Genomic DNA, 22,458 nt, shown 5'->3' with positions numbered 1-22,458 from the left:
TTCACATGCCCCTTTTAAAACTCTCTGATACCACTTAATTAGGAATATATGTGCATAAATATAGTGTTATCCATTAGAGCATGGGATTCTTCAGGAATCACATTGTGAAGAAAATGAAATCTCCCTTCCTCTGCTGTCATCAATTGCCAGTAGTTCTCCATCTAGGGATAGGACCTCATATGCCCCTCCCTCATCCATGCTGAGATTTTTGGCTGGCTTGATCTCGTACAGGTCTGAGCATACAAATACAGCCACTACTACGAGTTCATGTGTGTAATGGCCTTGTCATGTCTAGAAAACCCTGTTTCACAGAATGTTTTAAGTAGCAATATCATTAGTTCATTCCCCCTTGTCTCTACTATAAGACAAGAAAATTCCCATGGAGAATAGGTAGTGTATAAATCCTTATGAACCCAAGGCTTCCTCACCTTTAAAATTATATGATCACTCTAATTAATGAAAGTTCTGCTATATCTAATACATTTTGTAGGAATTCATCACATCCTTTATGTTTTGGACATCTAGCTTTAAATCCAGCATGCATCACAGTCACACTGGAACTTGGAACAAAATCCCTCCTACCCCTTGAGATCTTTGGGACTTCTTAAGAACTTCTCATTCTGTTGATAGGTCAGTAAATCTTCATCATCAATTGTGTATACATGGTGAGACTTGAGGAAGACCAAAAAATATAGTCAAGAAAAACTCTGAAGAAACATAACTTTCCAGAGTATGGGGGGACAACTCTATTGGTGAAATTATTAAGGCCACTCCACGTAGTTAAAAGGGAGGTTTATTTTGTGGGGTAACTTACAAGTGAACGGATAGTTTACAGAGTCTGGGAAAGGTGTAGCGCAGTCCCGTAGTGTTCTCTGGAGAACTCTGTTCAGTCTACCTCCAGCGTCCAGGGTCCAGGAACCAAGAGAGCTGACGCATCCGGATCTCAGGTCTTCAGGGTCCTCTCTTGGCCCCGCCTTGTAGGCATGACCATTACCGAAGCCTCAATGGGGGTTGGAACTTCCAGATCAAAGCTAGAATGGCTACCCACTACACAGCTCTCATTTAGATTTTGTAAATTGCCTCTCTACCAGACTCCCTAGAAAATAGAAGATGGTAGCATTTAATCAGTTATGTTTCTTAAAAGATTCAGTCAAGGAACTTGGGAATGGCTCAGTAGGTAAGACCTGAATAAAATACCAAGTACCCATGTAAAATGCCAGCTCAGCTTTGCATACCTGACATGCACTGTTTATTGGGCAGAGACAGAAGGAGCCCAAGAGCTCTCTGCATAGCCAGACTATCTGAAACAATGATCTCCAGCTCACTGAAAGCTCCTGACTCAAGCAAGGCAATAAGGCAGAGAATAACAGAGCATTAATTAATAACATTAAGCATCCTCCTCTGGTCTTCATATGTGCATGAAGAGGTGTGAGAACATTCACACTCATGTGTGTACAACACACACATAAACATACGCATATGTATACATCACACACACACACACACACACACACACACACACGGTAGTGGGAGAGATTCTGTCAAACTCATTATATTCACTGACTTTCATCTGTTACCCAGTTCTCTATAAATCTCAAAGAAGACTGGCACACCAGGCTGCTCAGAGGTATAAAGTGACTGAGAAGTTGTTAAATTAGCAAGTTAAAAACTGTACTTTCTCTTCAGCATTGCTCATCTTCCACCTTCAGAGTAAACAAAAGATTAAACACAAAATGTGTATTTGCGCACTTTGTTAAGTGGTGTAATGACAAAATGTCCCTTTTCTTCTGAAGAAGATCAACTCCTTACACTGAAATGCTGGGGATACATTACCATTTGAGTCCTCAGCAGCTGTTCTTGTACCGCCTCTGCCAAATGCCATGCTTCCTCCCTAGGGTTTGACTCTGTGAATGGATCTGGGAGAGTACGCCTTGCTGCACGACTTGCAACATTAGTCTCTGTGCCTTTGAGACTCAAATTCCTCCTCATTTCACCTCATGTATATTAATTGAGAGATTAGTTTCAGTTCTTTCTTGAATTGCTAATCGCTGACAATCGACATCCAGTGATGGCGTGCAGGTCAAATCTGCTGAAAAAGGCAGTGACTTCAAACTGGAAAGTATAATTCTTAGTGAGAACTGCACCCGGGACAGGACCTCAGACTTGTCACCCAGACATGAAAGATTTATTTTCAATTACACATCTGAGCGTAATGTGAGGTGTCCCGAGGGAGACTCCGATCTTCTAAATTGATCTTCTACTTGTTTCAATATTTCCTGTCACCGGATGACATTCTGTGACCCTTTGAGCTGAGAACCCACATTAGCTTCCATCGGGATTTTAGGGACACCATTGCTTTTGAAAATTCTTCCCAATGGACTAGGAAAACACATGAATGATTTTCTCTTAGGTGGTCCTATTGAGTGCAGAAAGGGATGATGGGCTTTGGGGAATATTGTTAACGTATCACTGGGGCCAACATCACCATGCTACTTAAACTTAAGTACAATCCAAAAGCAAAATATTACACCAGTTTTTAATACTATGTTGGTTGTTAATAATTAATTCAGAGATATCATAGCTCTGTTTTGGCATTGATTAACAAGATTTCCAAAAGCTAACTGCTGTCACTGCTGACACTGGATATAAAATTAATAGTTTGCTCAGAATAGTTTAGGTTCCTGTTCTGGTGCCTTTATGTTTACACTAGGCAGCGGCATTGGAATGCAGACCATACAGCCCTGATACAGGACTTATATGCTCTTCTTTTAGGAAATACTAACTGGAATTATTTGACAGTCCATTTTTCAAAAATATCTTTATAATTCAAAATTCAAGAAATGAGAAAATTAAATTAGCATCTAAGTCTTATCAGAGATATGACTATTGAGACGTTTGATGATTTTGTTTGCATTATAGCTTTCCTTATTTAGTCTGACATTTCTCTGTCTGTCTACTTGTTGGTTTGTGACATTTGTTATGGAGTGTGTACACAATTCTTGGTTCTCACCTTTGAATCTGTTATGTCCATTAAGATGGATAATTATTGTATATCTTGGCTCATTATTGTGACTAAATTCCTGACAAGAAGCAACTGAACAGAAGATGAGTTTATTTGGCTCACAGCTTGCAGGGTTACAAGGCAGGAAAGTCAAGACAACAGGATCTTGAGGCAGCTGCTCAATTGTATCTACAGTAGACAGTAGTGTAGCTAGAGTTTTCCTGCCTGACCCATAGTCAGGACAAATCTCTCTCACCCGCCAAGTCCCACAGCAGCTCAAACCCGACCAAGTAAACACAGAGACTTATATTGCTTACAAATTGTATAGCTGTGGCAGGCTTCTTGCTAACTGTTCTTACAGCTTAAATTAATCCATTTCCACAAATCTATACCCTGCCACGCAGCTCGTGGCTTACCAGTGTCTTCACATGCTGCTTGTCATCATGGCAGCTGGCAGTGTCTCTCTGACTCAGCCTTCCACTTCCCAGCTTTATTCTCCTCCTTGTCCCGCCTACACTTCCTGCCTAGCCAATTTATTTATTGACTAATCAGCAACATATTTGCCATACAGAACATCCCACAGCACTTCCCCCTTTTTTTTTTCAAAAAGGCAGGTTTTAACCTTAGCAAAGTAAAATTACATATAATTTGGGAATTTGGGCGTAGCTTCTCTTACTACTTCCTGCTGGAGGGAGGCGCTGTATCTTATGGGGACACAAAGAAAATTTTAGGATTATGGAACAGTCCATGAGGCTGTATTGTCTGAGCCAGTTGCCTTCAAACCATTCTAGATGTTGGATCATCTGGGCCATGGTGTCATCGGAGACCTTTCAGGGGGTCTTGGCTGGTCAAACCTGATGTATCTTAATCGGGAACAAATCCATAGCCTCTGGCTTTCTGTGGGAACAAAAGCAGAGTCTCCTTTCCAAAGCAACACATCCTTACATCCAAATTTTGAAGTCAAGGTACCTTTAAAATATACATATTGGTTTAACTCAACATCTTTTACGATCAAATGTTTTTCTGCAGTTAAAAATCCCATAGACAACACAATCCAGATTCTCTGTGTAATATTCATCTTCACATGGCTTATTTTTTATATTAATTTTACTGTCTCTTTAAAAACTTTATTTTTTAAAACTATGTATTTGTTTCTATAACTGTATATATCACCTTTTTTTGTCTCTTTCAAGCCTACGTATCTTTTACACACATTGTAAACTATTACATCTGAATCTGTCTTATTGTGAATTTATTGCTTTAAACTGCAGCAGCTGTGGTTGCTGGCTCCACCCACCTCAGCTTCCCAACATGGTGGTGGTTTACTGCCAGCTCTGGGAGCTATCGTGGGTCTATGCTTTTAGCCAAGCAGCGTGTAGCCCAGAAACCTCTTTTTTTGTGTGTGTGCTAGCAAAGTCTAAATCCACCATGCAGCTTAATCTGCCACTTGCAGAGGCCTCATTCCCACCATACGGCAGGTCAAGCACACACTCTAGGAACCGGCCAGTAGCTCAAACCGGCAGCTGCTGCTCATTTGAGAGAAACAATTAGGAAGCTGTTTTTAGCTCTGTTTTAGAATCTTTTCTCAGTTTTTAGGTGGAAACTCTTGCCACCACGTTGGACGCCATTTGTAGCTAGAGTTTTCCTGCCTGGCTCATAGTCAGGACAAATCTCTTTCACCTGCCAGTCTCACAGCAGCTCAGACCTGACCAAGTAAACACAGAGACTTATGTTGCTTACAAACTGTATGGGCGTGGCAGGCTTCTTGCTAACTGTTCTTACAGCTTAAATTAATCCATTTCCACAAATCTATACCCTGCCACGCAGCTCGTGGCTTACCAGTGTCTTCACATGCTGCTTGTCATCATGGCAGCTGGCAGTGTCTCTCTGACTCAGCCTTCCACTTCCCAGCTTTATTCTCCTCCTTGTCCCGCCTACACTTCCTGCCTAGCCAATGGTCAATTAGTGTTTTATTTATTGACTAATCAGCAACACATTTGCCATACAGAACATCCCACAGCACAGTAGACAGTATGTATAGCCAGCCTATAACAACAAGGCCTGTTTTTTGTTTAAGATTTAATTTATTTATTATGTATACAGTGTTCTGTCTGCATGTATGCCTGCAGACCAGAAGAGGGTGCCAGATCTCATTACAGATGGTTGTGAGCTACCATGTGTTTGTTGGGAATTGAACTCAGGACCTCTGGAAGATCAGCCAGATGCTCTTAATAGCTGAGCCATCTCTCCATCCCCAAGGCCTGTTCTGAATGACTTACTTCCTCCAGTGATGCTCTGTCTCCTAGAGACTCAATAACCTTCCAAAACAGAGCCAAGAGCTGGGGCCAAAGTACAATCTAAAAGCAGAAAGGAGCCAAGAAAAAATAGTCCATAATTGTACCATACTTGTATTAGAAGAAAATAAACATATAATCTTCAGTCATTTTGTCTTCTGGGTATTTAGTTATATCTTTAGTGATTGTGTCTGAGTAATATCAAGAATGGTGGCTGATTTCCTTGTAACTATAAATACAGGACAGTTCAGTTAAAGATATAATTAAGCCAGGCATAAAAAGAAATGTATGGTTAACTATTTCCTTTAATTTATATTATTAAATATTTGTAACATTAAACGTACTTAGAAACAGTCACATCACACTGTTAGTGAGATGAAAAAACAAATAACTATAACTCATCCTTAAGCCAAGTGTTGAGGAAAAGATGCACTGTCTGAATTTTCCTGAAAACGGCATGTAGGATGTGCTTTAGTATGATTTAGCCATGTTATCAAGTCAAAGATCCCAGGTATTCTGCAGAGAAGAATTCATGAATGCTATGCTAAAGCAAAGGATTCACCCAAAGTTCCCATTGCCAAGGTTAAAAGACTCTCACTGCCCAAATTTGGGTTGACTTAAGCATAAGATTTAATAAACTCAAATGAAGAAGAACTTAAGATTTAATAAGCTCAAATGAAAGAAGAGGCCATGAATCCACAATGATGTGAATGAATGGACAGATAAGTAAAACACATTCAGGAAAGACAAGAAGCTACTGTGTGGCCAATTCTAATAATAAAATCAAAGATAAAGTCAGTACTTGTTTCAGAAAAGAACCATCAACTTCTATAAATATGAATGTGTACAAATGATGAAAAGGAGGAAGCTTACAAACTCATATTTCATACATGTTTCCCGTACAGGGGAAAATTAAAATGGTGAAGTAGAGGAACATAGAAAGTTACTGCAATAACCAAATAGTCAATGGGCACATCAGGAACCATTAATATGACACAATATTATTTTGCTGGTCTTTTGACAAAAATCTTAATCTGAATATAATTGTAAAGAAATTTCAAATAAACTCTAAATTAAGGAACATCCTATATAATAGCTATCCTGTCTTCCTCAGAAATGCCAGTTTAATAAAGCAAAGACAGACTAACAAACTGTTTGAGTCTAATAATTGTAACATGTGATTTCACACTGGATGGGAAAGAACTGGACCCAGGGAAGAAAAAAGGGGGAAAGAGGGAAATAAGCAGCATTCCAACTATTCAAGGAACCCCATTTAAACTGCGTGTGGGAACAAACTGCCCTTAATTCCAATATGTGTAGTGTAGAAGACAAGAAAAGCCTGAGCTGCAATGAGATCTTTTTCAAAATGCCAAGAAGCAAACCACAAAATACAACCAACAAGACTTAACATGGAGTTCAGAACAGGACAAATTTTGATAAAAGCTGGTGCTCAGAGTTATTCCTCTAAATACTATATATACATATACATATACATACATACACACACATACACACACACACGCGCACACACACACACACACACACACACACACATATATATATATATATATATATATATATATATATATATATATATATATATATATCCAGGCATTCCTGGATCTTGTAATCCCTGTCCTCTAATGTTAGAGTTATGGATGCGCACTGCATAACCACTTCTGACTTTTGGGGCTGTTCTTGAAAGAAAAATGGTACACATGATTGAGACCTAAGTACCTCCAAGCTGCTGCCTCCTTCTCCTCTTCTTCTCTGTCCTGTTCCACTTCCACTTCCACTTCCTCTTCTTCTTCTCCTCCTCCTCCTCCTCCTCCTCCTTCTCCTTCTCCTCCTTTGTCTTCTTCCCCCCCCTCGCTTCTTCCCCCTCCAATATCATCATATATATGTTCAGAATAAATTGGTTAAAATTAATATTCTTTTTGAAGAAAAGAATCACAGTTTTTAAAATAAGTATAATATAGGATTAATCTGATCCATTTAATTTGAAGACAGTGAAGTTTTAAATTTTTCAAACTGAAAATCAAACAAAATAAGAAAACAACCTATAGGTCTTTCTTTATGGGGATGTCAAGGTAGTTCATTTTTCCCCCACTCTGAATATATAAGCTCTGATGTCAACAACAGTAACTTTGGCCAGTAACTCAGGCTGTTTGTTCTTCCCAAAGAAAAGTCATTTAAAATAGTTATGGCATTACAATAAATAAACTCACCAAGTTATAAAATATTGGAACTATCACCAAGTTTTTTTATATAAAGACTTCAGCCCTATTTCCATACAAGATGTTTTTCCAGGAACAAACATTCAGAAAGCACATTGCTGTAACTTTGTCATTTGTTTTATTCTTAGAAGAATTTACGTAACTTCCAAGAGAACACAACAGCACGGATGCTGTACATACATGGTGGGTGGCTAAATGATGTTCTGTGTATTCATGGCTCTACAAAGATCTTACATTTTTATTATAGTTTAAAAGGCATCCAACTCCATCACCACAGCCACTTCAAAGTCTGTTTGTTCACTTAGTATTAAGGTGATTATTGGTATTAACAAATTTCCAATATTTTTATCTTATAATCATGAAATTTTGTACCTATTAGACACTAAATTTCCTTTTCTCTTTTCACTTAGACATTTGTCATACTTTCTTACTTTCTACTGTTTTGATCATTTTAGAAAATATTTTGAGGCTCTTCAATGTTGTAGGACAAAATTAACTGCATAATGTATTGCTGTATTTTTTTTATTGTCTACATTTTCCACATCTATTGGTAATTATGCATTCATGGAGGATATTTAGCTCTTAATTATTGTGAACAATTCTATGATACTCATGGATTTCCATGTCTTTGGGGTCCTAATCTCTATTACTTAAGCAGAAAAGACATTGTTAAATTATGTAGTAGTCTATTTGTTTTTAGTTTTTGAGGCATATCTATATAATGGATCAACTACTTTTCATTCTCACCAATATAATGGCTTCAAATTCAAAGCATCCTTGCCAAAAAGAAATACTTTCTGTTATTTTTATTACAGCAAGCCAAAGAGACATGCCATTTCACTGTGAACTTTCTCTTCTTTAATGATTACTGATGGTAACATGTTATATGGTTATTTGCAATTTCTTTATCTACTTTGGATGTATGGTTAACTTTGTCAGCCTGACATAACTTGGAATCACGTGGTGAAAGCATCTCAAGGAGAAACTGCATACATTATGTTGGCCTAGAGCAAATCTGGGAAGAATTGTCTTAAGTCAACTAATAAAGAAGAGTCAGCCTACACTGTGTGGTACTATTCCTTAGGCAGGGAGTCTTGAACTGTGTACGAGTGGAGAGATCCAGCTGAGTATAGCAAGCAAGCAAGCATACCCGCATTCAGTTCCTTCTATTCTTGACTGAATATAACGTGGTGAGCTGTTCAAAATTCCTACCCTTTACTTCCCACAATTATGGACTGAAACCTGGAATTGTAAGTTGAAATAAACTCTTTCTCCCCTACGTTGCTTTTCCAGGATATGTTATCACAGCAGCTGAAGTACAACTAGGGAAAGAGATGGATTTGGTGTCTTTTTCATTTATAGATTTTGATATCTGAGGGATTTTTGTTTTCCTGTTCAGTTGTAGAACTGTTGTATAAGATGGACATTAATACCTTAGCAATAACATGTTTTATAATTATTTTTTTCCAGTTTTTCTTTTGGTGTGCTGAATTTTAAGTCTGTTTTTCAATACACTTGTGAATCTGTTTCTATTTTGTTGCTTTGGCTTTGGTGTAACCATGAAATGATGAAAAAGTTCTGCATTTCTGATTTAAATATTCATTATATTTTTTTCTATGAGTGTTTTGCCTGCACATATGTATATGAACTACATGTGTGCCTATTCCCACAAAGACCAGATGTCTTAGGGTTTCTGTTGCTTTGAAGAGATACCATAATCCTCAAAACTCTTATAAATGAAAACATTTAATTGGGGCTGGCTTCGAGTTTCAGAGGTTTAGTCCATTATTGTCACGATGATAAGCATGACAGTGTGTCGGCAGAGATGGTGCTGGAGAGGTTGCTGAGAGTTCTACATCTTGATTCACAGGCAACAGAAGTGAAAGTGACACTTGCCAGGCTTGAGCTTCTCAGATCTCAAAACCCACCCCCAGTGACACACTTCCTCCAACAAACCACACCTACTCCAACAAGGCCACACCTCCTAATTGTGCCACTCCCTATGGGTCTTATTCAAGCCACAGCTCAGAAGAGGATGTCAGACCTTCTAGAACTGGACTTTGTGGCAATTGAGAGCCACCACATGGATGCTTATTACCAACTCAGTTCTCTTCAAGAGCAGTAAGTGCTCTTAACCCTTGAGCCATCCTTCCAACCCCAAGTCCAGTGTTCTAAGTATCTCTTCCTCTGGCTTATTCTAATAGTTCAAAAGTCTTAAGTTTTTAATTCATTAGAAAAACTAATGGTGCATATGGTGCAAGATAAGGATCTAGTTCGTTATTTGCTGTGTATATCCAGCTTTCTAACCACTTCCCTCCTCCTATTGTGGAGTCTGGATCCGTTTTGTTTTGTTTTTTTGTTTGTGTGTTTGTTTTGTTTTTAGCCATTTGTTCTCATATGCCTATACTAGAGACCTTTCTTTTACAAAAAGAAAGGAATTGAAAAGAATAGGGGTTTAGTTTCAGTTATATATTGAGAGTACAGTCCATCATGATGTGGGAGAAACAGCAACAGGAACATAAGATGGCTGGTCACATCTATCAGCAGTATAGAAGGGGGCAAACAAGAAATGCGACTTGGCTATCAAACCTCAAGACTTAATTTTCTCCAACAAGGTTTCACTTCCTAAATGTTCCACAAGTTTCAAAACAGCACCACAATCAGGAGACCAAATATTTAAGAGCCTCTGAAGAATATTTCACAATTCAAACTACCACAATGTTCAACTTGATGAAATTTAAAAGGAGCCACTCATGTGAGGATTGATGTAGTATCCAGAGACAGTGCAGAGGAAGAATTGACCAGGTCTGACAATTTGTGAGGTGGGGGCTCAAATTTCTAGAAGGACCTGGGGTTTTAATCCAATGTTGCAAAGTCTTTGATGTTTAAAACAGAAAATCCTCAATGAGTTAAATCTTTTGGTCCACGTTTCTAGGTCCTTATAAAATGTCTCACTATCCTGAGAAGTCTACTGCCTACAAGGCTAGCTAGTTAATTCTCTGCAGTATCTCCATTCTGAAGTATTCCCAAATAAAAAGAAGATAGTGTGGTCTTCTGTATATAGGCAACAGAAATAATAAATACTGTAAATTCCTTCCTTCAACTTTATAACCTGAATATAATATCAACACAAAATAAATGATTACATTGCATTTATCATTTTTAGAAAATAATAACCAGAGATATTCAAATATGGGTCTCATGCCTAAAAGAAGAGTAAACACATCTACAGTGCAGAATCACTGACATCTTCCATCTCTCCCATTCTAGATGTCACTAAACAAAACAGAACATCTTCTTCTGAGTTCCAAGTTCTTCCTTGAAAACTTTTTGCTGTTTTTTGGTTGCTTATTATTTTTAGTGAAACACTTGACTTTTCCTTCTACACATTTAGAAAACATTCCCTGCTTTTTCTTGTAGATTATATATAGGGTTACTAATAATCTCTATATCCTCGTGTTCCCTTGGTTTCAGAGAGCTCTCAACAGCAAAAGCCTTGGTCACTATCTCTAATGCAATAATTATCACCCTTTGCTTATTTTTCCTTGCATGATTTATATTAACATGGAACTAATTTTCCTATTTCTAGCACATATGGGTCTATGTTCAGTTGCCTGGTTTCCCTTCGACATTTGATAATAGTCACAGTTGTTAGATTCTGGATCTTATGAATGGCTAATTGAAGGTAGAGCTGTTTTATAGATCTGGTCAGACTAGTTGAACCAGTCTTCCACTATCAAGACAACAATTAGAATTAGTTTTTGATAAAAGGAGTTTTTGAGTGAGAATGACATTACCTGTATACAATTTGATAAAGTACTTTGTAGATTATAGTGGACAGTAAAATAATTGTGAACATAATTGCCATCATGAACTTTGACAGCCTTAAAATTGCAAGTGTTAAAAATAAATGGTGATTTTTTGTTTAGACTACATATTCATAAGTCAAGTAAATTAGATATCTGAATGGGGTATGGGGTATCTCTACTTCTCCTTGAAAATGGAAAATAGATTGTTTGTAGTCCTTGTGGTTCTATTTTACAAAACAATAATATGTCATTGTGTGAGGACATACATAGTCACCTTTTCCAGGACTTGACAGTGAATGATGGGGAAGGGCAGATGAGGTTTGTGATGATTTATTAAGAGTGACTTAAGTGACACCAAGGGGAAATCTATTCAAGAAAGTAAATAGTGCTTTCAGAATGCTGCAAAATTAAGTCCCCCTGAAGATAGACCATAGTCAGGCAGTTCAACGTGAAGTTCTAGCTACAGTTTTCTGAAGTTATTCTGCTCTGATGGACATAGCAGCTCACTCAATGAAAAAAGAACTTTAAATGAATATGTCAATGGATAACAGGATAGAAAAGAATTCCACCAAGGCTTATCACTTGGTAATTAGCAAATCATGTCTTTTTCAGGGCATCAATTTATTTAACTTTACTTATTTTGTGCCCCTGAATGAATCCAAGGATAGTGTTTGATGATTGCATCAAGAATCAAAGGATTCATATAAACGTGTCATTCTACTGTGTGGCGAGCCACAAGAATATGTTATAAGGAGTCCCATTGTGTTTTAAAGCTATACCTTGACCAGGCCAATGGTCAAGAAAGCCATCTAGCATGGACTATTTGGTGATACACAGCTTAATATTCACTGTGCCTTTCTTGTGCTCACAATTCTCATAGAATATGTGTGTGTGTGTGTATGTGTGTGTGTGTGTGTGTGTGTGTGTGTGTGTGTGAACTTCCTGCTCAGGCCATACTTGGATAAGGTCATGTAGGCAAAGCTAAACAGGCATAGATGCATAGCTTTGTTTCTTGTGCAAATGAAGCTCACACCATCCTTTTGCCTTGAGGCCTAGGGGCTCTCCAGAGCAATTGACAGAGAACAAAAGAGGTTTTTACATATCAAGGTGGAAGGTAGGGTTGAGCAACATTCCTGAGGAGGCAAAGAATCATATGAACAAGGGAAAAAGGAACGGGCGTTTTCTGTAGAGGCAGACAGAACAGCATGACCAGGGAGAAAAGAAGAACACAGAGGTTTTGTAGATGGTAAGGCAGAACTCGTGTAGAGTTCATCAGAGCCATGAGTAGAGAACAAGTAGAGATGGAGGGCGAAGAAACAGAGGATGAAGATGAGGCTGGAAGCATAAGAGCTTAGTTATTAGCAGGACTATGGGAGACAGGATTTCATCCCAGAGAAATATAGTAGACGGACAAAGAGCTTGGTGTATCTATATTTATTCCAGCCCTGAATGCCTGACAGAGCTGCAGCTATATAGATAGAATTTTGTCTTAGAGGAATAAAGTTAACAGACATAAGAGCATAGTGTATGTAGATTTTTTTTCCCCTCAGATATCCCATGCTAGACGTAGCATCTTCCCCAGACTCTGGACCATCCATACTACGTAGTCTGAGGAGATGCAATTGATTGGTTAGTTGCAATTAATAATAACAGGGGCCATCATTTTCCCTAAAATATAACTCGAATACCATCAATAATACATTGCAACTATTTGGTTTCAAAAAGATTAGATATCTAGAATGATCAGTGGATCAATAGATATAGGTAGATAATGATTGTGATGGTAAAGAAGAAGAAAGAAAAATGGATAGATGGTAAATATATCAATCAACATGTAAATAGATACAGATAAATAGCAAATAATAGATAGGAAAGTAGTTGATAGCTAAGTAGTTAGATAGTAAATAGGTGGATGATAAATTGATAAGTTATAGGTATATGTATAGATAGATGATAGGCAGATAAATTAGATAATAAAGAGAGGTAATAGATATAGTTGGTATAGATGGGTTGATAATAGATGATAGATAGAGATTGCCTCAAACATACATGAACTAGAACTGAGTAGCAATGCAGGTTGGCTGAGTGATCCTGGACATTCTGCAACTAGGACTTGATTTCTACAATGTACTTGGCTCCACTGTCATTATTATAGTTTTATCTAAATAGAAACACTTTTGACTAAAGCACTTGGCTTTCGTGGTGATCGGGACAAGACTCATACAAACTTAAACTTGAGGTAAGTTTAATTCATATTAACTGCAACAATTGTCCTAAGGTTTCTTTCTTCTTCTGTTTTCCAGGCTTCTTGAGCACAGGGGATCAGGCTGCCAAAGGAAACTACGGGCTCCTTGACCTCATCCAGGCTCTAAGATGGACTAGCGAGAACATTGGGTTCTTTGGTGGTGACCCCTTGCGAATCACTGTGTTTGGATCAGGCGCTGGGGGTTCATGTGTCAATCTGCTGACTTTATCCCATTATTCTGAAGGTAACCGTTGGAGCAATTCAACCAAAGGTATTATGCAGGTTGCAAATTTTGACAATTTTGGTGTCTGCATGCCACCACCATCAGTACTACGTGATGCTGTGTAGATATTTCTTTGTTCCAACTGAGTGTTAGGTTGGGCTTAGTAACTGTTTAAAGCTGTTTCTTTAGCCTTTCTGTGCATGTTTACGTTTCTGTCAGACTCTTTTCTCTGTCTTCCGTGAAGCTAGGTAAGATGCTCTTCCAAGTCCACTTCATAATACTTAGCATTACAGTCATTTTCCTTTTTGCTAAAGGGTGATTTGAGGGAAAGTCAAGAGAAACTCTCAACACTGTACTTTCTGCTTATCAGTAATCAAAATTAAGTATTTTAAAAATGGGGACATCAATACTTGAAGCTATTTATTAGTATGGAACTAATGAGGCAGTCAAAAACTAGTTTGTCTGGGAACACATGAGTCTTCCTGTTGCCTAAGAAAAGAATGGATATTTGATTAGTTTGCATGCGTGATCCAAAATTGTCAAAGCATTGAGGTCACTAGTAGAGCCTTTGATTACAAAGAAAAAAAACACATTTGGTTTTGTGGTTTTTCTATTTTCAACTCAATTTTTTTTTCCTTCTAAAGCTTGGCAAAGTGGCCTGGAGCACTAGCCTTCTTTAGTCCACAAAATATTTTTATTTTGTGTAAGTGCCTGCCATCTTACCAGGCATTCAGTCACTCATTACAATTCCATTATTGACTGGATTACAGTTCCATTATTAAATGTTAGAACAGAAGAGCTATTTGAAGAAACTCACAAAGCAAGTACTTTCTGGCTATTATTTATATGCAACAAAGAAGGAAACAGAATATTCATCAACAAAGAACATCTTTGATTTTCTACTTCCTTGTTGTTATTATATGTATGAGGAAAAATTCATAGACTCTCAGTTTCCAAAAATAAAATATTTACTTTTGTAATTTGCAATTATGGATATGTGTGTGAAGGGATGGTATATTTATATAAATGCCACTGTCCACAGAGGCTACAGTCAACAGAGTCTCTGGAAATAAGAGTTACAGGTGGTTGCAAGTCGTCGGAAAAGGGTTCTGGGAACTGAGCTCTGTCCTCAGCAAGAGCATGCATTATTACATGCTCCTAACACTGAGACATCTCTCCAGCCTCAAGAACAGGCAGTATGAGCTCATAATGCAGTTTTAGTTATCAAAGATACATTTGGAATTCTAAGAGACTAGCCAGTCATTAGTAAGTAGGTCACATTTTATATAGCCTTAATTTATTATCATGGTTTACATGGCTTCTCATTTAACAACAGTAGGTTTATGATTTGAAGTAGCATGATGATAGGGATATAACATTTTTAATTGAGTAGATATACTGCTTTATAATAAAATTGCTTATTTTGAAGTGATAAAGTTAGAGTTTTTTAATTAAGCAAATTAGATTCTCCTATTCTTAGTATGAAATAAGTGCTAATATTTAGTTAAGTTAGCATTGGGCAACCTACACAGAACTCTTGGGATCATTTGATCAAATGTGGGCCCAATACCAGTGTCAGCCAGTTTCACAAGAGCACTCGATAAGGAGACGCATCAGTTCAGCAGGTGCTCATCACTTGGCAAGACACTAAGCAGGGGCAAATGGTTCAGCACAGCTGAGAGTGCTCCCTTCCATCACACTCCTTATGGAAATACATCTGTGTCTGACATGGACTTGAGTTTGGTCTAGTTTAAAACCCCTCTCAAGAGCTGCCTATTCCTACCTGGAAGGGCATAGACAATTCCCTGAAATTCTCAAATAGTCTCTACCCACAAGGCAGACCTGAATTTTTGAGGCTATAAACCCAATGAATGGTTCCATACTTCTCAGGTATGTAGCTTCCAGGAATCACCAACCTCTCACATACACTTAACAAAGCCTTCTCATCAACAATAAAATAAGTGGCTTTCCTGGGGTTATCTAGTCACCATGTTTCAAGTGATATTTAATATAATATGATAAATAACTTTTGATACATTTAATGTCACTAAGTACCTGAGATAGGAAGGAATACCATTTTTTAAATAATCAGGTTTATTTTAATCATAAATACTTGATTTAGTAAAGTATTCTTCTGCTCAAGTATCAACAGTCTCTACATTTATTACATTGCCAAAATGTCTATAATTTGCTCTGGTGAACTTTGCCCTATCAAAGCAAAATGGATTCAAAAAACCCAAAAACAACAAAAAAATTAATTCAGTATTGTTTAAGCTTTTGAGTGTTTTTAAAATTACCTAGAAACACATTAATGACATATGTAAATATACATATATGTAAGGAGAGAACTCTGAAACCAATTCAGACATGACTTTCACATTTTGTGTAAAGAACTATTTTCTCCTTAACATATATGAATGATTGAGCATGTTTTTTAAATGAATGAAAACATACCCAAATCTGGAAGTGGATAATAAACATGAATTTTTAAATAAGATAGATAACCTATATATTTTAAAAGAATGCTATTAGCAAATACCCCAGTGAATCAAGTGTATTTGTAAATATTAATAGCATACATCTGTTCCCAAGCTGTATGTGGAGCCATAATTTATAGCCCTTAAGAATCAAATCAAAAAAACTGGCCTATATATATATATATATATATTATATATTATATATATATATATATATCATATTCTGTGATAAAATACAACAGCATACATTCAGCAATAGAAAAAGTTGAATTACTCCCTTCACACTGTTCCTGCTGATGTTTTCCCTCTAACTTAGTGAAGGCACTTCTTAGGTTGTCTTCTTCAGAAAGATTAATATTCATCATACAATATCTGACAAAGAGATCTAGAAATAGTATGTCATAAGTTATATTCTGTTTTGTGTGATATCAGGGACATCCCCAGGGTATTGACACATCCCTAGTCCCTATATCTATGTGAGGCTCAAACAATAATTTTTTCAAATAAAATCTAATAAATAAATAAAATAAAACAAGCACTACACAATCATTTTGAGTGAAGACAGATATGCAGCCAAATTGAAAGAAATGTTGCAAACAGACAATACAATCTGGCAAGGAGGGAGAGGAGAGAATTGGTTCTATCCTGTCATTGTTAATGATCACGTCTAATACTCATCAACTAAAATATTTGAGTCCTTTAAATACCCATGCTTTCCAACTTCACCTCTTCTCCTTACTGTGTCTTCGAGACTGCAAAATTTGGAAACCCAAAGCAAATTGTGCTGTAAATATAAGATCTGGACCCACTTCTCTGTTGTTTTATACCCTGGGGATAACTTTATGTACCTTCTCTTAGATATAAAGTATCTGTGTTTTGAGTTGTACTTGGGATATTATACACATGTCTAAAATATCAGATGTTAATTTGGGACCATAAAATACTTCAATGATCACCTAAAACTCTCTGTTGATTTCCCCATAGGACTTTTTCAACGAGCAATAGCTCAGAGTGGAACAGCCCTTTCCAGCTGGGCTGTTAGTTTCCAGCCTGCAAAATATGCTAGAATGCTGGCCACAAAGGTTGGCTGCAATGTGTCAGACACAGTAGAGTTAGTGGAATGCCTGCAGAAGAAGCCTTACAAAGAACTTGTTGATCAAGATGTTCAACCAGCCCGATACCACATAGCCTTTGGACCTGTGATCGATGGTGATGTAATACCGGATGATCCTCAGATACTGATGGAACAAGGAGAGTTCCTCAACTATGATATAATGTTAGGAGTTAACCAAGGAGAAGGGTTGAAGTTTGTTGAAAATATAGTAGATAGTGATGATGGTATATCAGCCAGTGATTTTGACTTTGCTGTTTCTAATTTTGTTGATAATTTATATGGATATCCTGAAGGCAAAGATGTTTTGAGAGAAACCATTAAATTCATGTATACTGACTGGGCTGATCGACATAACCCTGAAACTAGAAGGAAGACATTGTTGGCTTTGTTTACGGACCATCAGTGGGTAGCACCTGCTGTGGCCACAGCAGACCTTCACTCAAACTTTGGTTCACCTACATACTTCTATGCCTTTTATCATCATTGCCAAACAGATCAAGTTCCAGCTTGGGCTGATGCGGCTCATGGAGATGAGGTTCCCTATGTGTTGGGAATCCCCATGATTGGCCCTACAGAGTTGTTTCCTTGCAATTTCTCCAAGAATGATGTGATGTTGAGTGCAGTGGTAATGACATATTGGACGAATTTTGCTAAAACAGGGTATGTATTTGAGGAATGAACTTTGGTATAATTTTAATAACCAATACCCTTTTAAGTATTCTTGAAGAATGTGCATATGTATGTAAATTGTCTAAAATATTTTTGTTTTATATGTTTGTTATTTGCTCTATGATACCAGGGATTGAAAACAGGAACTTTCACATGCCAGAACACATATTCCATTACTATGCTATATTCCTGGTCCAATGTAGTAGATCAACACCAGGAGCATATTGACTTCATATTAGAAATTACTTCTATATTGTAGTGCTTCAAACAGTTATTATCTTATTACTTTTGAATTTTAAAAGTTTATTAAAAAATGCTTGTCTCTTTATTTTGTTGCTCCACGACAATATTACTTTGACTTCTCACTTGCATCGGCCAGAGCATCACTGTTTTCAGCAGTGATGAACATTGTTTCCTAGTACTTACCAGTTCATAATACTGTATGTGTTTTAAACATTCATCTTGGATTCTATGGATCTCACTGAACACAGAAAGGAATCTGAGCTTCTGGCAGCTTCATATAGACACTCCTGTGTAGGGTAGGTAAGCACTGTGACGACATACATGTCTTCAAATGCCAGTCCCAAATCCAGAATTCACTCTTCAATGAAATATTTCTGTTACACTGCCTCTGAGAGAAATCAAACATAATTATGTGAATATTAATTTATTAAATTTTTAAAATCTTTGTTTACTATGATGTAGTGTGTGTGTGTGTGTGTGTGTGTGTGTGTGTGTGTGTGTGTGCGCGCATATGTTATGTGTTCATGAGAAGAAGTGCTGTGGTGTACTTGTAGATGTTAGAGAACAACTTTCATGGAGTTTGTCCCTTCTGCCTACCTTTAGATTGTTTCCAGGGACTGAAGTCATGTTGGCAAGCTTTCACGGAGTTTGTCCCTTCTGCCTACCTTTAGATTGTTTCCAGGGACTGGAGTCATGTTGGCAAGCTTGTCCAGAAAACACAGCCACTGCTGAGCCTTTTTTCTGGACCTAAATAATTAAAATCACTTTGAATAGATGGTAGTTCATCTCTAAATGAACAGGGAACAAGAATGTAAAACTTACTAGCTTTGCATTATCATATATGTCATTTTTTAAACAAATTTCTAAATCAAGGCAAGTTAATGTTAAAACATAATCTAATGTTTTGTTGAGCTAACTCTTCAATTAGACATTAAACATAGTATTTTGACTAAGAAAAAGAGTAAATCATGTGTGTCCTCATAGGTTCTTTCTTGTCTTTCCATCCCTTTTCCTAGTGACCCAAATCAACCAGTTCCTCAAGACACAAAATTCATTCATACCAAACCCAACCGCTTTGAAGAAGTAGCATGGACCAGATATTCCCAGAAAGACCAACTTTATCTCCATATTGGATTAAAACCAAGAGTCAAAGAGCATTACAGAGCCAATAAGGTAAATCTCTGGTTGGAGCTGGTACCTCATCTGCATAATCTCAATGACATTTCTCAGTATACCTCGACAACAACTAAAGTGCCATCCACAGACATCACTCTCAGACCTACAAGGAAAAATTCCACGCCTGTGACATCAGCCTTTCCTACTGCCAAACAGGATGATCCCAAACAACAACCTAGTCCCTTCTCAGTGGATCAGAGGGACTACTCCACAGAGCTGAGTGTCACCATTGCAGTGGGGGCATCTTTGCTGTTTCTGAATATCTTGGCTTTCGCAGCCCTATACTACAAGAAGGATAAGAGGAGACATGATGTCCACCGGAGGTGCAGCCCTCAGCGCACAACCACCAATGACCTGACCCATGCTCCAGAAGAAGAAATCATGTCCCTCCAAATGAAGCACACTGACTTGGATCATGAGTGTGAGTCCATCCATCCACACGAGGTGGTTCTTCGGACCGCCTGCCCCCCAGATTATACCCTAGCAATGAGGAGGTCACCTGATGATGTTCCTTTAATGACACCTAACACCATCACAATGATTCCCAACACTATACCAGGGATTCAGCCCTTACACACATTCAACACATTTACTGGAGGACAGAACAATACACTGCCCCATCCCCACCCCCACCCCCATTCACATTCAACAACCAGGGTATAGCCAGATGAGAGAGACAAACTGATTTTTTTTCTGATGGAGTACAGTAAAAGATTATTGAAGATTCCTTGGCTTTCAACTTGGAAGACTCTCACTATTTAACTAAGGAGGAATATTATGTGAATATACATATCAAGAACTTTGGGGGTTTTGAAAAATCAATTGTATATAGATATACACACAAATCAACTTTAAAAAAACAAATTTCAATTGCTTGAAGCAATTGTTCTGAATGATACTTTTTCATTCACATTCAAGAATTAATTTGTTGAAGATTTAAGTTGCATACCGGAGTTAGGCATGTGGAACACCAAACAGGAAAGTACTGTGTCTGAAATACTTAAAAAAACAAAAACAAAAACAAAAATAAAATCAACTATGAATATGCACAAGGGACACACCAATGGAATGTCAGATAATTTCCGTCAGTTTTCCTTTGGAGCCCTTTCATTGTGTAGACCATGTTTGCATAAGTACACAGAGCACTGACGCTGTTAATGACATAGCAAAGGCTCATGCTGATGATTGCCAGTAAAACAAAGAAGTTTAAAGACTGGCAGGTACAATGTTATCACATAAGTGCTGTCAGTACTAAGTCGTGGGATCAAGGAGACTGGATATTTTTAGCACGATGTGCATGATAATTTATATGCTTGGTGGCTGTGCTGCTGATTAAGCCGTAATTAAAATTCTTCTCATCCCATTGGAGTTTTTAATAGGAGCTTCCTCCACCAATTGGCAGAACCCAAAGAAGATTTTATAAGGGGCAAAAGTAATTACAATACAATAATTCGCAGTAGTTTCAATAATAGAGGGAATAGGTATTAAAGTCTATGGAGAAACTATAGGTACAGTGGTGAATACTCACTGATATGAGTCCCAGAAAATTTCCTCTGAGTTTAATGTTCTTTTCACTCCCATATAAGTAATTTATAGAATACACTCTAACTGGACACGTGTTAGCTGTGGATCTATAATTTGCTGCAGGTTTCTTACTCTGAAGTTTGTCCCTTCGGTAAGGTGAAGTGCCACAGTTTTTCAGGGTGTAAGGATGCCCCAATAGTACCGCTCTGATTACAGTTCTCAGTTAATTGATTTACTCATGTTGCATGACAAAATGTTTACTACTAATAATTCAATATAAAGTTCAGTCCCTCTTCACTCTGCTTCTCTGTCTCACTGAGGTTCACTTGACTTTCCTCATGAGATCTCAGTAGAGGACAACGTAGGTACAGAACCTAGGGGAGTCAACAGCTGGAGGGTTTGTCTTTCACACATGTGCAATTTCAATGAATTATCTAAGACCACAGGAAACTCTGAATCCCCTGTTGTTTACCAGTAATCTCAGTATACCACAGACCTTTCCAAATGTTTGTATATGTAATCAGATGTACATTTATATTAAAAATTGAGATGGACTTAAAGAGCACATCCTGATAAATGATTTCTCTCTTATCTGTACTATATTTCTATTAGACTAAAGTTATGTGATTTTTTTTTACCTTTTTTCAGATGACTAGCAATTTTGATAGTTTGTAAGATAATGCAAAGGACTTTCTCTGACTAACTGAAGTAACAGAAACTTTTCTTTCCAGCTACTCTTTTTCAAGAATTGAAAGCTTATTATACAAAAGAAAACACTTGTATACTACTTGATGGGAAGGACTTTGTGTATCTATCTCGACCACGTCAGTGGTCCTATGGTGAAATAAAGATAATCTGGATAATGATGATTAGTCAAATGCTAAGAGACATGGTCTTTGCTCATTAAAGAGCTAAAATGTTTATTGCTGTTTTGTCTTTTATTTTGTTTTTCCAAAAAAGAAATCTAAAACAAAAGAAACAAGACTGTCTCAGAGTCATTTTTCTAGAACGGTAGGGGTTTTGAAGACACATAGGCAGCTGTAGAAAACACAACTGTGTATTGAAAAGCAGGTCTCATTTCAAATGAGACCCTTGAAATTTCAGTGCTACTAGCTTAGAAATTCCAGGAACTCACAAAAAATATTACCTTTGTAAATTTAAATACTCCTTCCCTGAGGCATCATGCAAACATAGTGCCCACTGTTTTCGCTTAAAAACACGAGTTCTCTTGTTGCTTACCAGGGGGAAAATCCATTGGAAAAGAGAAATAAGGGTACAGCATGTCATGAAGTAAGGTATCTCTGCTCATAATACAGGAGTGGTCAAACTGTCAATCATTTAAAAAAGTGTTCTCCTTCAAGAGAATTTGAAAGTGCTAAGAAAGATATTGAGCTAACACTAAAAGATAAAAATCTACTTCAAGAAACTTATATGATTATAGCTTCT

General features: G+C 37.4%; 1 protein-coding gene across 15 annotated transcripts in view; it reads left to right on the top strand.

The window, feature by feature from the left end:
• Nlgn1 (neuroligin 1) overlaps positions 1-21,933 on the top strand; it is an 895,946-nt gene extending 874,013 nt beyond the window's left edge. For 12 of the 15 annotated variants that reach the window (XM_052731690.1, XM_052731689.1, XM_052731686.1 and 9 more), the window contains 3 exons: positions 13,645-13,857; positions 17,271-18,060; positions 19,329-21,933. In XM_052731690.1, coding sequence (XP_052587650.1) covers positions 13,645-13,857; positions 17,271-18,060; positions 19,329-20,151 — 1,826 coding nt within the window. In that variant the 3' untranslated portion in view covers positions 20,152-21,933. The remainder of the gene's footprint in view (positions 1-13,644; positions 13,858-17,270; positions 18,061-19,328) is intronic. The other 3 variants (XM_052731693.1, XM_052731696.1, XM_052731698.1) reach the window with 1 other exon arrangement.
• The last annotated feature ends 525 nt before the right edge of the window (positions 21,934-22,458 follow it).

Source organism: Peromyscus californicus, unplaced genomic scaffold (genome assembly GCF_007827085.1).
Source record: "Peromyscus californicus insignis strain IS unplaced genomic scaffold, ASM782708v3 Scaffold_9__1_contigs__length_137607984, whole genome shotgun sequence".
Taxonomy (NCBI): domain Eukaryota; kingdom Metazoa; phylum Chordata; class Mammalia; order Rodentia; family Cricetidae; genus Peromyscus; species Peromyscus californicus.
The sequence above is the reverse complement of the archived record's forward strand: the minus strand, read 5'-3'. Positions and strand labels throughout refer to the sequence as shown.